Genomic DNA, 20,503 nt, shown 5'->3' on the forward strand with positions numbered 1-20,503 from the left:
ACCTGGTGGGCCACTGTGAGTAGCAGAATGCTGGACTAGATGGACTCTGGTCTGATCCAGCAGGCTAGTTCTTATGTTCTTATGTTCTTATGTTCTTAAAAGGACTTCTGGTGTAGCTGCACTAATTGCTTCCAAGAAGTCGAAGGCAATATTTTGGATCGCAAATTGCAAGGCCCACAACTCTTCTGCTAACCCCTAGTGACTCAGACAGCAGACCATGGAAGAATATCTTCCTGTCTCCCTTCCACACACTCACTCTCTGTTTTGTATCTCTGCTGCCACCTTCCATCTTCCTTCCTGTTTCTCATGCATGTGCCTTGGTCTATCACCCTGAGGAACCAGAGGGAAACACCCAAGCTTCCAAGATGCTTGCTCCTTGGAGCAGGAATAGTCCAAGTGTGAACACAGGCTATGATTTTATACAGAAGCCCTTGAAGGAGCAGATGACCAGCTAAATATGCACAGAGATCATGAAAATGAAGAAACATGTATCTGGAATAGCTGTAATCTATCAAACTCATCATCAGAATGGAATGAGAACTGCTTTAACTGTGTAGCTAACTAGCTATCCTTTGAATATACAATTGACTTTTGGTGACCAGACTGCATTGATAGAGAGCAGAGAGACTTCATCAACTGTCTACCCATTACAATGTGAGGCCCCCAGAAAAAAAAACCCATGGCAACAATGGCTCCTAAATCATTTTAATTTATATATTTTTGCCATATCCTTGAGAATAATAATAATAATAATTTGAATTTATATCCCCCTTTCTCTCTATAAGGAGACTCAAAGGGGCTTATAATCTCCTCTCCCTTCCCCTCCCCCAACAAACACCCTATGAAGTGGGTGGGGCTGAGAGAGCTCTGAAGAACTGTGACTAGTCCAAGGTCACCCAGTCGGCATGTGTTGGAGTGCACAAACTAATCTGGTTCACCAGATAAGCCTCCGCAGCTCAAGTGGCAGAGCGGGGAATCAAACCCTGTTCTCCAGATTAGAGTGCACCTGCTCTTAACCACTACACCACACTGGCTCCAAAGAGAGGCAAAGCTCTCTCTTTAATAGTGGCAACATGAGAATCGTTTGGCTACAGTTTCCTCTATGACTGGTATGAAAGAAGTGTGGATATCAATTTGTTTCATCTTCCTGGTGAATCAGATAAGTGGCTCTCTTTGTGCAGTTTTTTTGTATGATCAGATACAGCCTGCAGTGGGAGGCCCTTTGATTTGGTGTCCCACCCATCTCATAATTCTGACAGCAATGAACAGATGGAATATATTGGGGATTCATGTTTATTCAACAAAAACATCAGAGTCTATTAAATCAACAAAAATACTAGGTTAAAACAACAGCAAGGATCTAGTATCAAGTAGTATCAGATAGGAACATGCTAAGTTAAGGTTGCCAGCTGAACTCCCACATAGGGGAGTTTAGGGACTCACAACCGAGTCACAACAATGGACAATTTTATATGCTAAGTACACACTCCACAGAATGAGTGGCCTACCCTTTATTCTCCAACTGAATTTCCCCGACTTGATTATATTTGCACCTTTCTTATTGTAATGTAGAAACCAGACTAGTTCATCTGCCCACTGACTCTGATGATACGGAAATAATAGGAGAGACTGACAGGTGCACTGTTCCTTTAAAGCTTGCGTGGTATACGAAGCAGCCCTCACATATGGTGGATGGTTGGGTCATGTGTTTCAAACAAATGTGGTGACATGTAGAAAACATCCAGCTCTCATAGATACATCCCGTGGATTCAGAAGAAAACCCTGAGCACGGCTGTATGATTCAGCAGAGAAAAGGCTAAAACTAATTTCCCATCTAGTGTTTTAGTAGCAGGGGCTCTCTTGTGAAAGTCAACATCCTAGCACAGATGTTTGATCAATCATAATATTCATGCACTAGGTTATTCTAGACCAGTGGTGGCGAACCTATGGCACGGGTGCCAGAGGTGGCACTCAGAGCCCTCTCTGTGGGCATGCGCGCACAGAGTTCATCATGTGGGGGGGGGGGAATTGCCCCCCCACATCTTGGCTGGCCTGGGCCACTGGACTTGATGTGCATGCACCTCAGCGAGCAGGGAGGACTTGGCTGGCAGGCCTGCTGCCTGTGCTCCAGGTGGCTGCTGCCCGGGGGGGGGGGGCAGAGGTGGCAGAGATGCTAGAGAGGTGCAGAGTGGCGCACGTGGGACTTGCTGGAGGCTACAGCAGGCTGACCCCTGCTTGAGGGGGTTATTCAGGTTAAATTGCCGCGTTGGCACTTTGTGATAAAATAAGTGGGTTTTGGGTTGCAATTTGGGCACTCGATCTCGAAAAGGTTCGCCATCACTGTTCTAGACAAAGTCAAGATCCAGAGATGCCAGTCTTAACAGTCTACAACTTGATGTAACACATTACTTGGTAATACGCTACCCTTGTTTGCATTTGTAAAAAGTCTGATACTGCATCTTGTGATATTTGTGATTCACAATCGATCTTTAGTGTATTTGCATTTACTGATAGTGGGGATGCTCTACGGTGCTAAGGAGAATAAGCAAGAAAGTGAGGGGGTAAGAGAAAAGTGATAAATAGTAACAAACAGGTAGATAATAATATATTTTAAGAATCCTCAAAAACAATTGCTCCAATTGCTTCCTGAATGGGTAAAGGGCATACATTTGAACGAGAAAAAAGAAAACGGGTTCCTTTATAACAACTGCAACCTGTTGTACATGTGCTGTGCGGAACCCACCGCTGTTGACCGAGCTATACTGATTGATGCTACTGTAAACTCCAGTTTGGAACGCTGTAATGAGTTCTATAAAAGGAAGAATTTACAGACATTTCAAAACTTTCAGTTGGCACAAAATGTGGCACTAAGACTTTTGCCTGGGGTCAGGTGCTCAGAACATATAATTCTAGTTATCCAGTCTGCATCTGGGCCCAAATCAAAGAGCTGGTTAATACCTTTACAGTTCATTGTGGCTTAGGGTTTGCATACTTATTGAACGACAACTCCTGCTATACACCTATGAACCAGCTATGTTCTTCAGTCATCCTCCTTATGGTGCCCTGCCTCAGGACTGTCTGTATGGTTCCAAGTGGATTGCAGGATTTTTCTGTGGTGGGTCTACTCTAATGTCTTCAAATGGCCTACTGGAGTGGGTGCCTAGAATGCATTCACTCATTTATTCAGGAATGCATGCAAAGCAGTACTATGCCAAAGAGCACTTGATGGAGAGTAAACTTTTTTTTGCAGATTTGGCTGAATTTGTTCTAATTCTGTATGCTCTTAATGTTTGCATGTTTTAAAGCTGTAATTTGACCATTTTAATCTTGCTAAGCCAGCGTAGTGTAGTGGTTAAGAGCAGGTGCACTCTAATCTGGAGAACTGGGTTTGATTCCCTGCTCTGCCACTTGAGCTGTGAATTCTTATCTAGTGAATTCAGATTAGTTTGTGCACTCCAACACATGCTGGCTGGGTGACCTTGGGCTAGTCACATTTCTTGGAGCTTTCTCAGCCCCCTTACCTCACAGGGTGTTTGTTGTGAGGGGGGGGGAGGGGGGGAGGGAGAGGAGATTGTAAGCCCCTTTGAGTCTCCTTACAGGAAAAGGGGATATAAATCCAAACTCCTCCTCCTCCTCCTGCTTCTTCCTCTTCCTCCTAAAGTGGTATATTTTGTGTCCTTGCAATGTGTTATTGTACCCTTAGCAGTCCTTGAGTTGGTAAAAAAATTAAGGGGGAATGCTTTATATAAATTAAACAAATAGAAAGCTGCTAGAGATTTCCTTTCCTTTTCCTCTGATCTGCTAGGTCCTTAGCGCCAAAACAAGATCAACCAAGTTCCAAATGAAGTTGTTGGCTTTGTTTTAGTTTAGTGAGCCTTGCAAAGTGTGAAGGCATCGACAGCCTTATTGAGCAGTTTGGGTGCTCCTGCTCTTGAGGGCTGGCTGCTGTTCGCTCTAAGTTACACACAACTGAATCCATACGTGCCCTGATTTCAGGGGTTGCTGAGCCCTTGGCAACTTCTATTGAAATAATAAGATCATTTCTCGGCATGCAGCCTTTCATCTGATCAGGAAGCTGTCTGGGATGGAAAACCCTTTGATTAAGGCATCTCAACTGTGCGCGTTGCTGAGACACGGGTGCTCAACCCCTTTCCAAATAAGGACACGCATGGAGGTGATATTGTGCGACGCACCACACTGTTGCACACCTCTACAAAGCAATTTCTCTTGAATAATCCTGCCCATATTTTAACAAAGTGGAGCGTGCTTAGAGTAAACTGTCTCTATGGTGTAAGTGGCCAATTATCTTAAAGACTAACAACTCAGCTAAAGTTTCCTGATCCATCTAGGAGAAAATAAGTGAGTGTCGTAAACAGCTGAATTTAGCTGCCAAGGAGTTAGGAGGAGCAAAATAACTGCAGATGGAATAATTAAAAAACAATTGTGACATAATTACAGGACAGCATTGTCAGGCAGCATGGGTCTGAAGCTTTCCTCTTCATTAATTAGAGCGGATCTAGGATTAGCATATTTAATCACTTGCAAAGATTCAACATATCATTTATGCCTAAAAGACAACAGTGATTGAGGTTTGCAAAATATCTTCTGCTCCGTCTCGTCAGCATCTCAATAGCTGGTTCAGAGATACACAGAACCTTATATCGGTATATCATAGGTTTTCCTAAAAATACAATTTTTAAATCTAAAAATGGCTTAGTTATGCTAGCCAAATGAGAACTCCAGATCTAACACCTAATGTCTAGTTGGGATCTGAGTGAAGGTGGAGATCTAATTTGATTTTGTTACAGGTTATTTTCAGCTATAATTTAAAATAGATTGTTAACTGTGTCCATATAAAAAAAAGGAATAATATTCAGAATTAGCGCAAAATATGAAGGTTGATAGTTGTACAGAGTACTGTGGGATGCAACTGATGGACATTTATCTGCCTATTTATTTATCTATCTTTTTTCCCTCTCTAAATGTCACTAATATATGTATATATGTGTGTGTGTGAGAGAGATAGAGAAACATGACAGATGATGACTGTTCTCTTGCTTGCGCAGAAGAAAATTATAATAAAATGTTACTCCCCAACTAGTCTCATTGACAACAAATACAAATGTACGTATGGAGTTGAGGGAACAGTGGGCAGGAAACTTGCTAGTCAGATATAAGCCTTTTGAAATAAGAGGAATACACCAGCTTAAACCTAGTGCTTCAGTTTAATCAGGTTTCTCTAAAGGTCTAAGTGCGCTTGGTAGATGTTAGGCGGAAGTAGAGTGCTTCCACAGCAGAAAATAGTCCCGACTGAGTTTAGACCTCCAACCCTCCCCCGCCCCAAAGACCAAGCCCGGGGCCGGCAGGGCAGTGGCAGCTTATCTCCACTGCTTCACCGGGTCTGGCAATAGCCCTCCCAAGCCCCCTCCAACCCAGAAGTGAGTGATGGCTGCCAGCACTTCCCACCACGAGCGCAGCTCCCACAAGAGTATCATGGAAGCTGAGGTGCCCATTTCCCCCTCACGAGTGACTGAAGCAGCTGATGTTGCCACTGCCACCGACATGCTACATTACCCCCACCTCCTCCATCACCACAACCTCCGCCCTCCTCTGGGCATATCACCCTCTTGCCCAGAGTCCCCCAGAGTATAGTTCATATGCAATCAATTCCAATTCCAAAGCCTTTATTGGCATTATATATGCAATCAGGAAAAAAAAGGAGGGAACTCTGCTGCAACATGAAGTCAGGCTAAGGAAAACATCCAATCTTCTCCTATTAATACAGAGGGAAGCAGTCTGAACCAAGATATTTAGTTCAGTATTGCAATCCCGATGCTCATTATTTAACGAAAATGATAGATGATTAATTTCTGGGCACATTTAAAAGTGCTGGCTTTAACCTTTAGAGAACTTTCTGCCATGGATTTTGGATACCAGATAATGCATCTTTCCATATGTTACCCCAGTCTTTACCCACTAAGATCAGCAGGTGAAGTCTACCCTTATATCCTATCCCTGAGAAAGTCTGTGGCTGTATGTTGCTGGAGCAAGGCCTTAGCAGGAGTGGTCCTGGTATTATGGAACGGACTTCCATTCATTTGTGTTGTACCTGCAGGCATTCAGAAAGGCTTATGAATCCTTCCTGTTTGAACAGGCCCTCTGTTTACACTGCTACTGCTTACAAGGTTTGCGTATTTTGGCGTCTTCAGTTGTGTTTACAAGCACTGTTTAAATTGGTGATTCCCTTTAAATGTAATTTGTTTTTATGATTTATTTAAATATAAACACTACAAGCAGCTTTGAAATGAACCATCAAAAGGGATATGCTTAAGATGAGAAACACTGAACAGGACTAGGTGCTTCTGGTTATTACGGAGCTACAGGCTGTATTCTGAATGATACCTCACAAGTAGCCCTGGAATTCACACTTAGCTTCCCGCAATAATTGGATTTAAACTAGAACTAATTCAAAAGAGAACACAAAATAGTTACCCATGCAGCTGTGTGCCATATTTAAAGGATTCTTCATCTGCACATTGTTCCCTATGTATATAACAACTGCTTCCCATTCAAGCCACAGATCACTGAACATACAATAGACAAGTAAAAGGTGATGCTGAGCGTAAATCATGAAATAGAAAAATGTCATATGTGCATTTGCATGGCCATCCTAAGTAACATTATACTATTCTAAGTTCACTGAACAGGCTTAGAAGGTTGTAACTCTGTTTAGGATTGTACTGTTAGTGTCTCAAGGAAGTTGTGATCACACTGTTGTGAGGTTGCCGCCCCAGAACAATGAGCTGGTCTGGTCCTAAATGGTGTAGATGTTCCCTCAACGAATGCTAATTATCAGGGTTCCCTGATAGTTCTGTCCTTGAATCTGTGTCTGGAGAAGGTGATTTCTCCCAGCAGTTTGAATTTGGGACAGAAACAGAGAATGACGCAGCCAGAGAACTAGAAATTGACTGAAGCATCCTGGGCTACAGTGTGTCTCTGTGTCAGGTCTATGATTCATTCAATGACAGACTCTGGATCTCTTAATCAGAAGTCTTTATTGGAGCGAACATTGAACCCTTGGCTTTTGCAAAGCCAGTTCTAATTCATACCCAAAATGCCCGCAGCTTTATTACCTCTGCTGTCCACTCCCTCCCCTGCCCCCAACCACGCAAAGTAAAAGCGGGAAAAGTGAGAGAAAGCAAAAGTCCATTCCCAAGGTCTAGGGAAAGATATGGAGCCATCTGACCACCCCTCCCAACGCAGAGAAGGCCAGAGATGCTGCTGTCATCTACTGTTGCAAGCACCGAGATAAAGTAGCAATGAATGGCGAGATTCAGCAACCCGGGGTGGCCCCAGACCTTAAGACATCAAGTGCACACTGACACTCTGCAACAACAGCCCATTACTTTGACGACCATTTCAAATGTTTGCATTTTAATTATTTATTTATGTTATAGATAATCTGCCTTTCTTACTGAGAGTCAAGGCTGACAACACAGCTTAGGTCAAATGCAATCAACAGGATGCAACGTCCAATCAACAGTGCAAAAGGGAACTGGACTACAGAAGACAAGCAGAAATCCAAAACTCAGCTGAAAAAAGCATAAGTCATAAAAGATCAGCTGAATGGTCTGGATTTAGAAAGAGAAGGATTATTTGTATGTCTATGCAACTTTTTGCTTAGGGTAGAAGCCATCCATGTATATACTTCTCCCCAACTATTTACTACATGCCCACACAGGGTTGTATTTCAAGCTGGAATGTAGAACCCACAGATGGCCTATATGATCTCTTTTAACTTTAACAACTGTGTATAACCACATTTTTATACTCTATGCCAATAAAGGTTATTGTGATTGTGATTGTGTATTTCAAGCATTCGCCCACGTGGGTTGTTGCACAAATAATGCTGATCATGGGGGAGCCATTATCAGAGGCTGCAGTCAGACAAAGAGCCCGACATTATAACAACCTTCTTCTCTCATATTAATAAATGGAGGTTGCTGGCCAGTTACCACACAGTCTGTTCTTTGCCCTGTCAAGGCACACTTATTATTAACTGCATCCTGCTTTTGTACTTCCACTGTGAACATATTGCACTCTTTGGGCACAAAAGAAGTACAATTTTGTGCCTAGGAAAATGTGATATTTCTCCCAGTGAAATCATCCATTATAATTACTGTGACAGCTATGTGGGAATGCAGTTGAATGAGTCTCACAACAATCTACAAGGTATTTCCTGTGATGCAACGGCGAAGAAGTGGCAACTCCTGTCTATTTGCACACAGTGTTTTGTGAACTTCTTATTCATCATGGTATTTAATTGTTTTAATTTTTTCCCCTGAGGCCTGGGGTCTCCTTCTTTCTGTACCCCAACACAACTCCTGCTGGAGCACCAATCCTCCAAATTATATAATACTAAGAATTTAGAAAGCACTGTAAAGGTTCATGTGTATTATAACTAATGCTTACAGTGCTGTAAAGTAGGATATTATCATTATACTATAGTTATTTATGCTGTGATTACATTCAGGGAAGACTACTGCAGTACACTGTATGTGGGGCTGTCTTTGAAGACTGTTCAGAAGCTTCAATTGGCACAAAATTCAGGAAGTAAGCTGCTCTTGGGTGTCAGTTATAGGACATCTCATTGGTATTATGGATTCATCAGTAGTTGCTGATACATTATTGCCTATGAAGCCCTGCATGACCTGAGACAATGGTATGTGAAAGATTCTCATTTGAGCTTGCATGCTGGCTCTGAGGTTCTGTGTGCCACTAGCGTCAGAAATAACATGAATGAGCACTAGAGACATTGCCTTTTCACTGTGGTACGGAAGCTCAGCAATCCTCTTCCTGCAGAAACCTATCTGGCAGTTAAATTCACCTGTTCACCTAAGTTTTTTTTTTAAATTATGTCACTGGGACCATTTATTGATGATTTTCCCATCCTATGTTTGTTGTGATGGGTTTAATAATTCCCATTCTTTATTTTTTATCTGCTTTCTTTAAAGGCTCTTATATCCTTATATCTACCATTGTTCTTACAATCTTAATTCATTCTTTTTAGCTTCTAGTTGTTCTAGCTATTTTACTGATATTTATAGTATATTGTTTTAATTATTTATTGCTTTTAATTATTGCTTTTAATTAATTATTGTAAGCTTCCTCAATCATTTAACATGGAGAACCAAGCAGGATACAAATATTTTAAATGAATAAATGAATTTTCCACATTTCAGGCATACGTCGTCTGTGTGTATGTCCGCGTCTGTGTACGGAGAAATAATGCAATTTACTAATGCACAAATAACACTGAAAATGTACATATTTTATAGGGAAAATGTAGTTCAAATAAACAGGATGGTATGGAAACTGAATCTCATTTAATTTGCAGAGATTCAGTCTGAACAAGCAAGAAATGAAATCTAAATAGGTTTTTTTGGATTAAAACAGAAAGGATGCAAGATGCTTCAGTTCAATTCTGTAGTCCAGCTAAGACCAGAAAAGATTGTAACGTTTTGGTTAACAGGTAGAAAAAGAAGTTCAAACTTGTTTGGTAAAACTACCCTGTTCTGCTGTCTTACTGCTTGCAAAGGACTCGCTTCAATTACAATGACTAACGCTTCTTATGACGTAGTGCTTTGCACCTGCTGTTGCTCTGGCTCCAAAAACCGATTTCAGGTGCAGCTGGTGTTTCTCGCGTGCTGCTGCATCACCATGGGTGAGGCATCCGCATTTCTGTATCTCTTCTTACATCTCCCTCCTGAAATTCCGCTTGTGCAAAAATTCGCAACACCAATGTTTTGGGAGCCTAGCTGTCCCTCTGCTCCAAGGACGTGCCTGGCTCAGCAGAGCTGTTATTTTATGAGCACTGTTTCAAGACTATTTGTGCAACCCCCATTGCCAAATCGCATTATTCATGATTTTATCTCATGGCTTGATATGCATAATAGCTCTGAGATGTTGCTGATGAAACGCCTGCAGCTCTTGGGGTGTACAGGCAAGAACTTGCTTCTATTTCTCAGTCTCTATGACCCTTCCTCACTTTCACATCTGCTTCCCAAGTGACGACTCAGACAGGACAGGCCCTTTCAAAAATGGCTGTCAGACTTTCAAACCCAGGATTGATCTGAATCAGTTTGTAATCCCCCCCCCCCCGACCCCACCACTAATATTCTGGTCTTTGCACTTTTTCTTATGTGACTCACTGTTGGATGCAGTGATGATGTGTGAAGCAAGGCAACAAATTGCAAGACCAACCATTATGTGCTAATTCAAGCAAGGTTACTAAAAGGAATGTTAATGAAGTATGACCAACAGCAAAGCCTCTCTAAGGCTGCTGCTTTGCTGCCGTTTGCACGGCGGTTGCAGGAGCCAGCCGGGATCGCTGGAATCCTGTAGGCAGAAGGCAGCATGGTTTGCACGGAAATGAAGTTTCCATGTGAACCATGCAGCAGAAAATCCCACCACCAGAGAATCCACCCCCACATAACCCCTCCCCCCGAGAATCCCCCCACCTACCTGCAAGGCATGGAAGATCCCTATTAGAGTATCCCCTCTAATGGCGACTGCCTGGGGAATTCACCATAATGGTGGAGGGAAGAGGGTGGGGATTGATCGCTCCTGCTTGTCATAGTTCGTAGCCCAGGTTTAAGGGGAAAAGTTACAGAATTAGTGATTTTCATTAAACATGGGTTCTGGTGACTAAAAAGGGTTAGCAGCATTTTGGGGGCACTGTGGGAACTCCCCCCCCCCACGCTTTTAAAAAGAGCCCCAACTCATTTTAATTGGCCTGTTCAGAATGGGCCTGAGTGTTATTCTTGTCAGCTCACCTCATCCTAAAGCGAAGACTGAATTTATTTTAGATCAAGGAAGCCTGATTATTTGTTCTTCTGACCTAGCCAACCAACAGATTCACACAGGGCTAGATTTAGGGGAAAGTGACTCAGACAACTGTCCAGGGGGCTGAGTTTGTAAAGCTGGCAGCAATTACCTGTGTAGCCAGCATTGCATTAATGTTTGGGCATTTCTAATTATTATTTCTTGAACGATTCACAATGTTAGTGCCCATTCAACAAAAAAGTGTGGACGTAAGTATTCATAATATCATTGATTATCATAAAAATGATTGAATAACATGATATCAATATGCTTCACTTATGGTCTTATGTGTCATGCATACAAAGTGTACACTGAAGTTATGAGAAGGGCTAAAATGCAATTAAAAAGATATTTTAAAAAACAGGGCAAAATGGGGAGGCACTTGCTTAGGGCATCATTTAGGTCTGGCCCTGAAATCATATGGTTAACCTTATCCAATGAACACTTAATCTTATCCAATCAACACTGGTGATACCAGCTGGAACAGCAGATTCTTATGTCTTAAGTAATTTCTCCTGTACACAATACAGATTTTTCTGTTAGGGCATTTTTTATCATCTCCCAGAGGTGTAGCTCCAAGGGGACCGGGGAGGGGGGATGCGCAACACACTGGGCGCGTGCCCCTTTGGGGATGTGGCGAGGGTGTTCCGGGGGTGTGGCAGGGGTGTTCTGGGGTGGGGGCGTTCCGGGGTGGGACGGGGGTGGAGGATGCACCTGTGCACTGGGCGCTTTCCCCCTTGCTACGCCTCTGTCATCTCCACTAGCATACCATGCAAAAATTTATACTGTAACAGAAACAGAGAGCTCAATATGAAGATAATATACCGAGGCTGTTCCTGAAACTAACGTAACAAAACAACAATATAAATTTGGAATTAAACAAATCTTTTTTAAAATAAAACTTTGTCCTAAAATTTTGACTTTTAGGGCTCAAAGTCTAAAGTAATTTCTTACCTGGAGATGCTTTTTCTTCTGTGCTTAAGGATATGACTTCGTGTGTTGGCTGTTCATAGATTTGAAACTGATAGCGATGGTATCCACTTTGAGGTGGTGGAGTAGGTGGTATGTAGTCTGGATACAAGGATAGAACAATAAAAATCAGAGGTTTGCTGTGATGCCCCTCCTGACAATTCAAGATATGGTATTTTTGTAACTAGAATCAGTCAAAGAAACTCCATCTCAAAAACATTAGAACAATATTTATGTCTTGACTTACAATTTACCTGTGCCAGCAACTATATACCAAGTCATCTCCTAACTTCCATTTCTTGGGTATATTTGGTCCATTTAATTAGGTGCCATTGTACGGGAACTCCACTCTTCACCCCACTCCCCATCCTTCAGGGATTTCACAGCATTTTAAAATGCTATTCTGCTCCATGTGAATTTGTGTTGCAGCACACTGAATCGCACTATAAAATCAGACCATTTAATTTTTTGCCCAGTGTAAAGATGGACAAAGTTCTGATCCCTCCCCACAGGCAAAAAGAAACAAAGGGTTGCTCAAATCACCACAAAAATAGGGACAAAAAGCCAAAGGGGCAGAAGACAGAATATTTATTGGCAGTGGGGTGTGTGGGGATGAGGAGCTGTTCAATCCCTACACATTTTACATTAGTTTCATCAGGGAGTTTAAAAACATTATCTGTGCTTTCCTCATCAAACTGAACTCATATTTGCCCTAAAGAGCACATCACATATAAGTGTAAGCTCTGAGAGCTTTTCCCACCCTACTGTGCTTCACCCTTCCTTGGTGTCTGGCTCTTTGCCATCTTCTTACAAGTATGCTCTTGTTACTTGTTTCTCAGAAAACCTTGCTTTAATTTTACCTGCTTTTCCCAGCAACTTGAACTTCAAGTCAGACTTTTTCTTTCCAGACTCCTCCTCTTTTTACCTCTTTTAACCTACATTCCAATGGGTTAAGTCCAAGCCCTACAGCTGTCCCTAAAGGGAATCATTTAGACTTACCTTAGTCTCTGTCTGCTTCTGATTAACACTTATGCACAGTCTGTCAACATTCTACAAAACCCAGTGTGTTGGAGAGACTAGATTATCAGACTAGGATGTTGGAGACCTGGGTTCAAACCCACTCTGCCATGGAACTTCATTTGATTACCTTGGGCCCAGTCACACTCAACCTAACCTACTTTCCAGGATTGTTGTGCAGATAAAACAGAGGCTGAAACATTCTGCTCCCTGAAACAACCTTTCTTTCCTTAGATCTTCAACCATATCTGCTACATGGTGCCCAATATTTCTTCACCAAATATCAAGACAACAGAAGAGAGTTTTAAGTAGCTTTATTTATTTAAGTAGCTTTATTTGCAAAGAAAGGGGAGCTGTCCCCACATGGGCAGATTCTGCCGAAACAGTATATCCATGGCACGTTTATTCCCTTCTCCTGAATTTGCCACACCCTCTCTGTTCCCCCATTGGCTAAGGGTACTTAGAGTCACAACGTTCTGGTCTGCCTATTTACATGTTCCTCCTTAATATGTGGCCCCCTCTCATATTTGTCCTGTATGTTCATAATAATACAGTTTGTTGTCAGAGCAGGAGGAGAGGTTAATATGCATTAGCCTATTAAGCATGTTCAATAGGTGCAATCTGATACAAGCCTTGCCCTTCAGCCTAGTCATCCAACGGTCTTATCTTGTCCTGCCACAAGCATCCTCCCTTATGACTCATCTCCTCATTCCTAGTAGAAAACACATTTCTTGTTTACCACGCTACCTTTATCACTGCTTGTTCCTGAGGGGAAGCCATATTGGTCTATTATAATAAAATAAAACAGAAGTACAGTGCAATTGGACTTCTGTTTCATTTTGCCATAGGTATTTCTTCCTTCCAGGAACTCAGGACAATATGCATGGTCTTCTCTTGACCCCCCCGCCCCTTATCTCTATAAATATTGTAACTAATGAGGTTAGTTACACTTCTCTCTTCCAGCCCCTTCCATAAAAAGGCTGCTAGATTCATAACCACACACATCAGGGCTTCCTGTTCCCCCAGGGCAACCAGGGCACTGGGATTTTGTATCCCTATTTCAGTTCTCAACTAGATATGTGAAACCCAATCCCCCCAAATAAAAAAAATGAAAATAATTCCCCCTGTTAGTTTGTTTTTAATAAACCAAGGCCCTCTTTTCAGTTTTCCAGTGGGAAATTGGAGTAGTATGTGGCACTGAAGGAGTGTTTTATGGTTATCATGAACCACAAAAAAGACAAAAAAGTGAATTCTAGATCAAATCAAGCCCGAACACTCCCTGACCCATTATGCATGGAACACTGACTTCAGTGCTCTTAACTCTGCAGAGGGGTTGTAGTGGGGTCTCATCACAGCAATATCAAAAGAAAGATAAAATAAATGTTTTTGCTTTTTTAACTTTTAGGGAAGAATACTTGTACTGGATTTGTGACACACAAACCATGCAGTAGGTAGGAGATTCCTAGATCTTCCAATGTGTTATTTCATTTTATTGTTTATAAACATTTGGTTTGGGAATATAGCGCAGGGGAAAGGGTGTGTGTGTCACCATTTCTTTCTGCACTGATGCCTTGAAGGAAAAAGACAAAAACAATATGGACACCTTTCCCCTTAATAGCACTTATTCAAGAAAACAGTGTGGGAGTAAGGGTTAATTCACCCTTCCATGGTCACAATAGGAATTTTTCTCACCTCTGACAGCTGAGTTTAAATTTTAAAAATATATGTATGCATGGGAGTTGATCACAAATCTCCCACATAACATCTAGTTCAGAGTCAGTGTACAGACTTCTACCAATGATTTATTTTTTTAAAAAAGGGAAAAGGTCAATGAGGCATTTCCACGCTGAGTGGAGGAAGCTTTGTAAAATTCTTGGCACTGCTTTGATTTGTTTAAAGGGAGTTGTGTAAAATGGTGTGGGGAAAGCTGAGAACCTAAAAATAAATTAGAAGAATTTACTATTTCTCCCCACCAGTGATGTTATAGGCACTTTCCAAATGATACCTATGGTATTCAAGTAAGCAAATTCCATGCAATATCCAGAGATGCAATGGACATTCTCCCAGAAATAAAATATTACAGTTCCAAGGCTGAAGACAGAAAAACACAATCTTGAGGCAGAGCAGAATGAGGGTTGCGCTGTTGGTCCTCTGTTTAAGATTCTGAACAGATATCACAATTAGGATTTTCTTATTTATGCATAGCATTTTTTTTACTCGGCTTTTCCTCCTTGGACCTCAAGTGGCACAGCCCCAATCTTACTTTGCATTTTAGAAACTGTCTCAACCCCCTCCAGCATGCTTCAAGGCAGAGTAGGGATTTGAACTTGAGTCTCCCCATCCCAATCAGAAACTCTGAGCATTATAGCACAATACTGATTCTCCATTCATTTCCACCAATTTGCCTCTCCTTGAGGATTCTCTTCATAAGAGCATAGGAAGCTACACACCTTGAATGATATGCTATTTCAGGATAGCCTTAAAGATATCAACCTCTCATGAGACCACAAGTCTTTTAGCCCAGCATTGTCCACTGGGATTAGTAGCAAGATTGTTCTAAGCCCTGTCACCTGAGATCTTATGGCCTTCTACAGGCAAATGAAAGACCACTAAGCAAGGGCTTAATTTACTCCTGAACAACTCTAAAGATCCATGTGTCTCCAAGATCATCCTTCTGGATAGTATAAAACCCACCTCCAGGAAGTTTTCTATCTTTCTAGTCAAAGAGAGCTCCAGAAAAATGTATTTTTGGAGCTACTGGTCCAGGAAGTGAGATGTTGAGTAACCCTAGGAGTACTTCTTGCTGCCCTTATAAGGGTTTGGGCCTTATTTAGCTTAGGAAGCAAGATAACAAAATATAAATAAAAATTCAGAACTCTGGCACAGCAACAGATACCTACGCTGCTAAATTTTCTGAATTTCCCTGCCAATTTTCTGAATTTCCCTAAATTTCCCTGCCAAGAGCTACTGGTACATTGTGGTTCCAGGTCAAGTGTCACTGGGACAGTGTGTGCAACTTCTTGCAGCTTACCTGACAAAACATGGCCTCGCACCTTCCCCCTCTTCAGGTCAGCCCCCTGAAACAACAGAAATAATACTGAAGTTTACTTGTGAGCACTGCAATATGCAAAGCATTTAGCCTCCATTTTTCATTATTCTGAGTACTACACAGACCCCACTTAAAAGAACTGTGAAGAGCAAGGCACAAAAAAGCAAGCAAGGATGGGATCCATATCTGTCAATCCAAGAAATAAATAACTGCAACAAGGATAATTTTGTGTGGTGGGAAAGCAGCCCCAGTATTCCTTCTCCCACCAGTCATGCTAGGACTCCTGGACAGTATTACTAGCCAAGGACCATGGAAAGCACGAATAACAAGCCTGCAATATTGAGATTGCATGGCTGCCACGTCGCCCCATTTCTTTTCTCTGCTCCCAGCGGCAGCCTGATTACTTTCCACTGTCAGCTGTAGTAGTGACAAGCAACCGGAAGTTTTCCTAGAGGAATAAATAATACTTTTCAGCCGCCCCCTTCGTAAAATCATTATAATGTCTTGTCAGTCTTCAGCAAGAAGAAAAGTTTCCCTAGGTTTACTAAGATTCCTTTAACTTTACTTTTTCAATGCCCTTCTTGACACACTGTTTGGTGCCTAATATAAGTAGAGAGAAGGGGGAGGGCAAATGTGCTTGTGGGAGCTGCCGTGTTTGCTAATTTATATTTAAAGTGTCACTGTTTTGTACATGGCAGCCCGGTGCATTTGTAGAGTGCCTCTGAATCACAGGCTGTGCTGTCATTGCCGCACAGAAGGACTGACAGACCGATCACACTGGACCTGTTATCTAGGCAACAGGTTGCCGGGAAGGTTACAAAAGCTTGCTCTAAAAGCCCTGACCCCATTGTGTGCCTAGGTATTCAGGCGGCGGCTAATTAATATCTTTGTCATGGCAAAAAGGTCATTATGGTTTCAAAAAGTGCATAAGCTGGCTTGCAGGGATGGCAGACGAGATGTCAGAGAGATGTATGAGCAAAGCGAACAGGAACCGTTCGCATATTTCTGAGCTGTATTTCCGTGAAGTGTTCGTCAACAACACTGCAGCCACCAATCGTATGTGATGCTAAAAAGCATTCTGACCTTCATTTGTGCTTTTTGTGACATGTATAAAGACGGCTAATGTGGGTTCAAATTCAAAAGACGGGCTGAATGTACAATGCAGCCCATGCAAGATTTATATTTGCAGATTTAAATCTCCTAAAAATCTGTACGTCTGCTACTCTTATTTTGGGATCAAGTAAGCTCTTGTATAATAAAAAGGGGGGGCATTACACAGAGGCAACACCTGGGGTATATAACCAAGATGTCTCACAGATCCTGAAGCAACAATCCCTTTATTGTGGAATACATGGACTATGAAAAGATAACAAGTAATATTTACTTCATTTATACCGGTTTTTCTACCCAATCAGGTCTCTATTATAGCACCTCTGAATGAAACAAAGAATGAAACAAAGCAACTTGTGTTGTTCTCCTTTCCTCTGTTTTATTCTTACAACAACCCTGCAAGGAAGGTTAGGTCAAAAGTGTGTAACTGACCAAGGTCACCCAGTTGGCTTCCATAGCAGAGTAGGGATTCAAACCTAAGTATCTAACCCTAACCCTAAGTCTCACAGACCCTAATCCTATACTCTGAGCCAGGGGTGCTGAACTCATTTGTTACAAGGTCAGATATGGCATAAATGTGACTTGGTCGGACTGGGCTAGGGGGTGAAGGCGGCTGCCTGAGCAGGCTCATCAGCCCAGATTTGCACTTCAGAGAGGCTACCCCAGTTGTTGAGCCTACAGTGGCCACACCAGCCCAGTATGGGTCTGTGGGAGGTAGTGGGCACCTGGCTCAGCTGGCAACCCTATAGCAGGCTTGCCAGCCCAAACTGGCACAGGAGATGGCTTGCCAGGGCAGATTGGGAAAGGGTGCCTTGACTGACCAGCCCACAGATTGGGAGTGAGGGGAAGAGTGGCCTCAGCTGGCTGGAGGGGGCCCTGACCAGACCTCTCAAAGGATCAAAGCCAGCCCCCGGGTCCCATATTTGACACCCCTCCTTTAAGTACTATACCAGGGGTCTGCAAACTGTGACTCTCCAGATGTTCATGCTGGCAGGGGCTGATGAGATTTGTAGTCCATGAACATCTGGAGAGCCGCAGGTTGCAGATCCCCGCACTATACCATGCTGGCTCTCTATTATGGCACCTCTGAATGAAATAAAGAATGAAACAAAGAAGGGTTCCCTAAAAGATGGATGGAAAAAGTTTTACAAACAACGTTTTGAAGTCTGTTACGGCTCCAAATGCACAGGGCTACTAATACAAAGGGCTATTTTACACATTCTCCAGCAGCAAGCTCATCCCTGCCAACAAGGCCTAACAAACAAGCCCTGTCAGCAGCACTCGACAAGTCTGGCTGTCAAACCCAGGTGCCTGGTGGGACACATGCATTGGCAATCAGGTCTTTCCTTGATTTACGCTATCAATTGTTAGATGTGTTCCTAAGATGTACACCTCAAAAACATAACTTGTGTAGCAATTCAAAGCTGACTTAGCATCATGTTCACATTTATACCAACTTACTTCAGGTATGACAGGGGTTGTCTACCAACTGGAAAGCAGGGTTGTGTTGCCCCTTGCTATTTAAACAGGAATTTGGCTGCGGGGGGCGGGGGAGTTCAGAGTATGAGTGAAGGAAAAAAACTATGTTCCCTTTGAAGTTAGTGTGGGTGCAAAACATATCCTATTGATATCCAATGGCAGATCTCCAACAGATTTCAGCAGACTTGGGTTGTACTGTTAAGCAATAATTTACTACATTCCTCTGCTGGGCTGGAAACAACCCAAGGAACTAAACACTTGATGCAAGCGTATAAAGACTGTTGACGTTTTTCCAGCCCTGCACAAGGATGATGCCTCAAAATAGGATGCTGGCCCCTCTGGCTTCCCCAAATACAGTTAAAAGCATGTACAGTAAGGCCTGAATAGAAAACACACAAGCTAGCAAACCTTTAAACAGTAATTATCACATCTTAATAAAACTTTGTAGCTACGTGTACAAACTATAATTGGGGGTGGGGGGAATCAACAAGGATGGATCAGAGGCTGATTGATTGTCAGGCAGGCCTTGCTCCAAGTTTTTGGTTCCCTCACCAAGTCATTTTCACAGCCCTAAGATAGGGAGATAGGTGAGCCAGACCCAGAACAATACAGGTCTGTTAAACGAGGTGCAGGTGTGGACTTTTGGCCAGGCCGAGGAGGGGGGGGGGAGGAACACATGATTTCAAATGATAAAAATTGGCACTTCGTACTACAAGAAAGTCAGATAAATGTCTAACTGTATCACTTTCCATTAGTTCATAGGTGTCAAACTCGTGGCCCTCCAGATGTTATGGACTACAGTTCCCATCATCCCCTGCCAGCATCATGCAGGGAGGAGATGATGGGAACTGTAGTCCATAACATCTGGAGGGCCACGAGTTTGACACCTGTGCATTAGTTTAATCAGAACAAACATTTCCCAGTTGCAAACAAGAATGCAACATTGAGTTACCTCAATTTTTATTGCCTTAGTAGCCTCCCCTGCTGTTCTGGCAGCTGTATGTAGTTGGGTTGCCAGGTCCTTCCTGACCATGTGTGGGGGGTGGGGGGTAGGATTGCCAAATTTAGGATGGGAAACTTCTAGCAATTTGGTGATGGAGTGTGGGGAGAAGTGGGACCTCAGTTGGATACAAGGCCACAGAGTCCACCCTCCAAAGCATCCATTTTCTCCAGGCTAATTGATCTCTATAGTCTGGAGATAAGCTGTAGTTCCAGGGGATCCCCAGATCCCATCTGGAGGCTGGGATCGTAGTATGCAGTAATGCAGTATTTTGTCATTTGCCAGACCCAAGATGTATGTATTATTTTCATTAAAAATACAGTAGAAAAGGGACTATCAACAGTTCAAAATATACCTCAACAACTTGACTGTGTACAGTACTATACTGTACTGCACATGGTGCCTTTTGGGTTCAGGTACATGCATTTCTATGAATACAAGGTCACCTTTTTCTCTCCTTTGCCCCATCCCTTTCCTTCCCTTCTTTATTTTGCTTCTTCTGTCCCCCACAGGCTCTTTCTCTCTCTTTATTCCCTTCCCCCCATTTTAGCTTATTTTATTGCTTTTCTTTAGGTCCCTTCTTTGTTTCTTTCCTCCTGTGCCTGGTTTGCTAAGCAACCTCTCACCATAACCAATAATTGCTCGAGATTTTGCAAGATCACAGGAAGAATTCTCCATTTTTAAGATAAATGTAACTGCCCTGCACAACCCCCCTCCCACAATTTTGTTATGTTTTGTGCTAACCTGCAGGCTGTCCCAGAACCATAGAAAAATATCCCCTATCAGAACATGGCCTTACTGTGCAGATTTTTTTGTTCCACATTCTTGGGGCATAGTTCAGAATTAGATATATGATGTTCTACTAATGCCAGGCATCCATTCTCCACACAGAAATTTAACTTTTAGAGATCCCAGGGAGTAAGGTGAACTTTGACGGATGACAACTGTATTTTCTGAATCTAACAAATGTTTTAAAAGACCTCTGCAAATGGCAA

The 20,503-nt window shown here is 42.5% G+C and overlaps 1 protein-coding gene across 2 annotated transcripts in view; it reads right to left on the reverse strand.

Moving 5' to 3' along the window:
• PEBP4 (phosphatidylethanolamine binding protein 4) overlaps window positions 1-20,503 on the reverse strand; it is a 232,201-nt gene that overhangs the window by 24,459 nt on the left and 187,239 nt on the right. For both annotated transcript variants that reach the window (XM_048512929.1, XM_048512928.1), the window contains exons 5-6: window positions 15,902-15,947; window positions 11,839-11,955 (exon numbers count right to left, since the gene is read on the reverse strand). In XM_048512929.1, the coding sequence (XP_048368886.1) occupies window positions 11,839-11,955; window positions 15,902-15,947 (163 nt within the window). The remainder of the gene's footprint in view (window positions 1-11,838; window positions 11,956-15,901; window positions 15,948-20,503) is intronic.

This window comes from Sphaerodactylus townsendi, linkage group LG12 (assembly GCF_021028975.2).
Source record: "Sphaerodactylus townsendi isolate TG3544 linkage group LG12, MPM_Stown_v2.3, whole genome shotgun sequence".
NCBI classification, from domain to species: domain Eukaryota; kingdom Metazoa; phylum Chordata; class Lepidosauria; order Squamata; family Sphaerodactylidae; genus Sphaerodactylus; species Sphaerodactylus townsendi.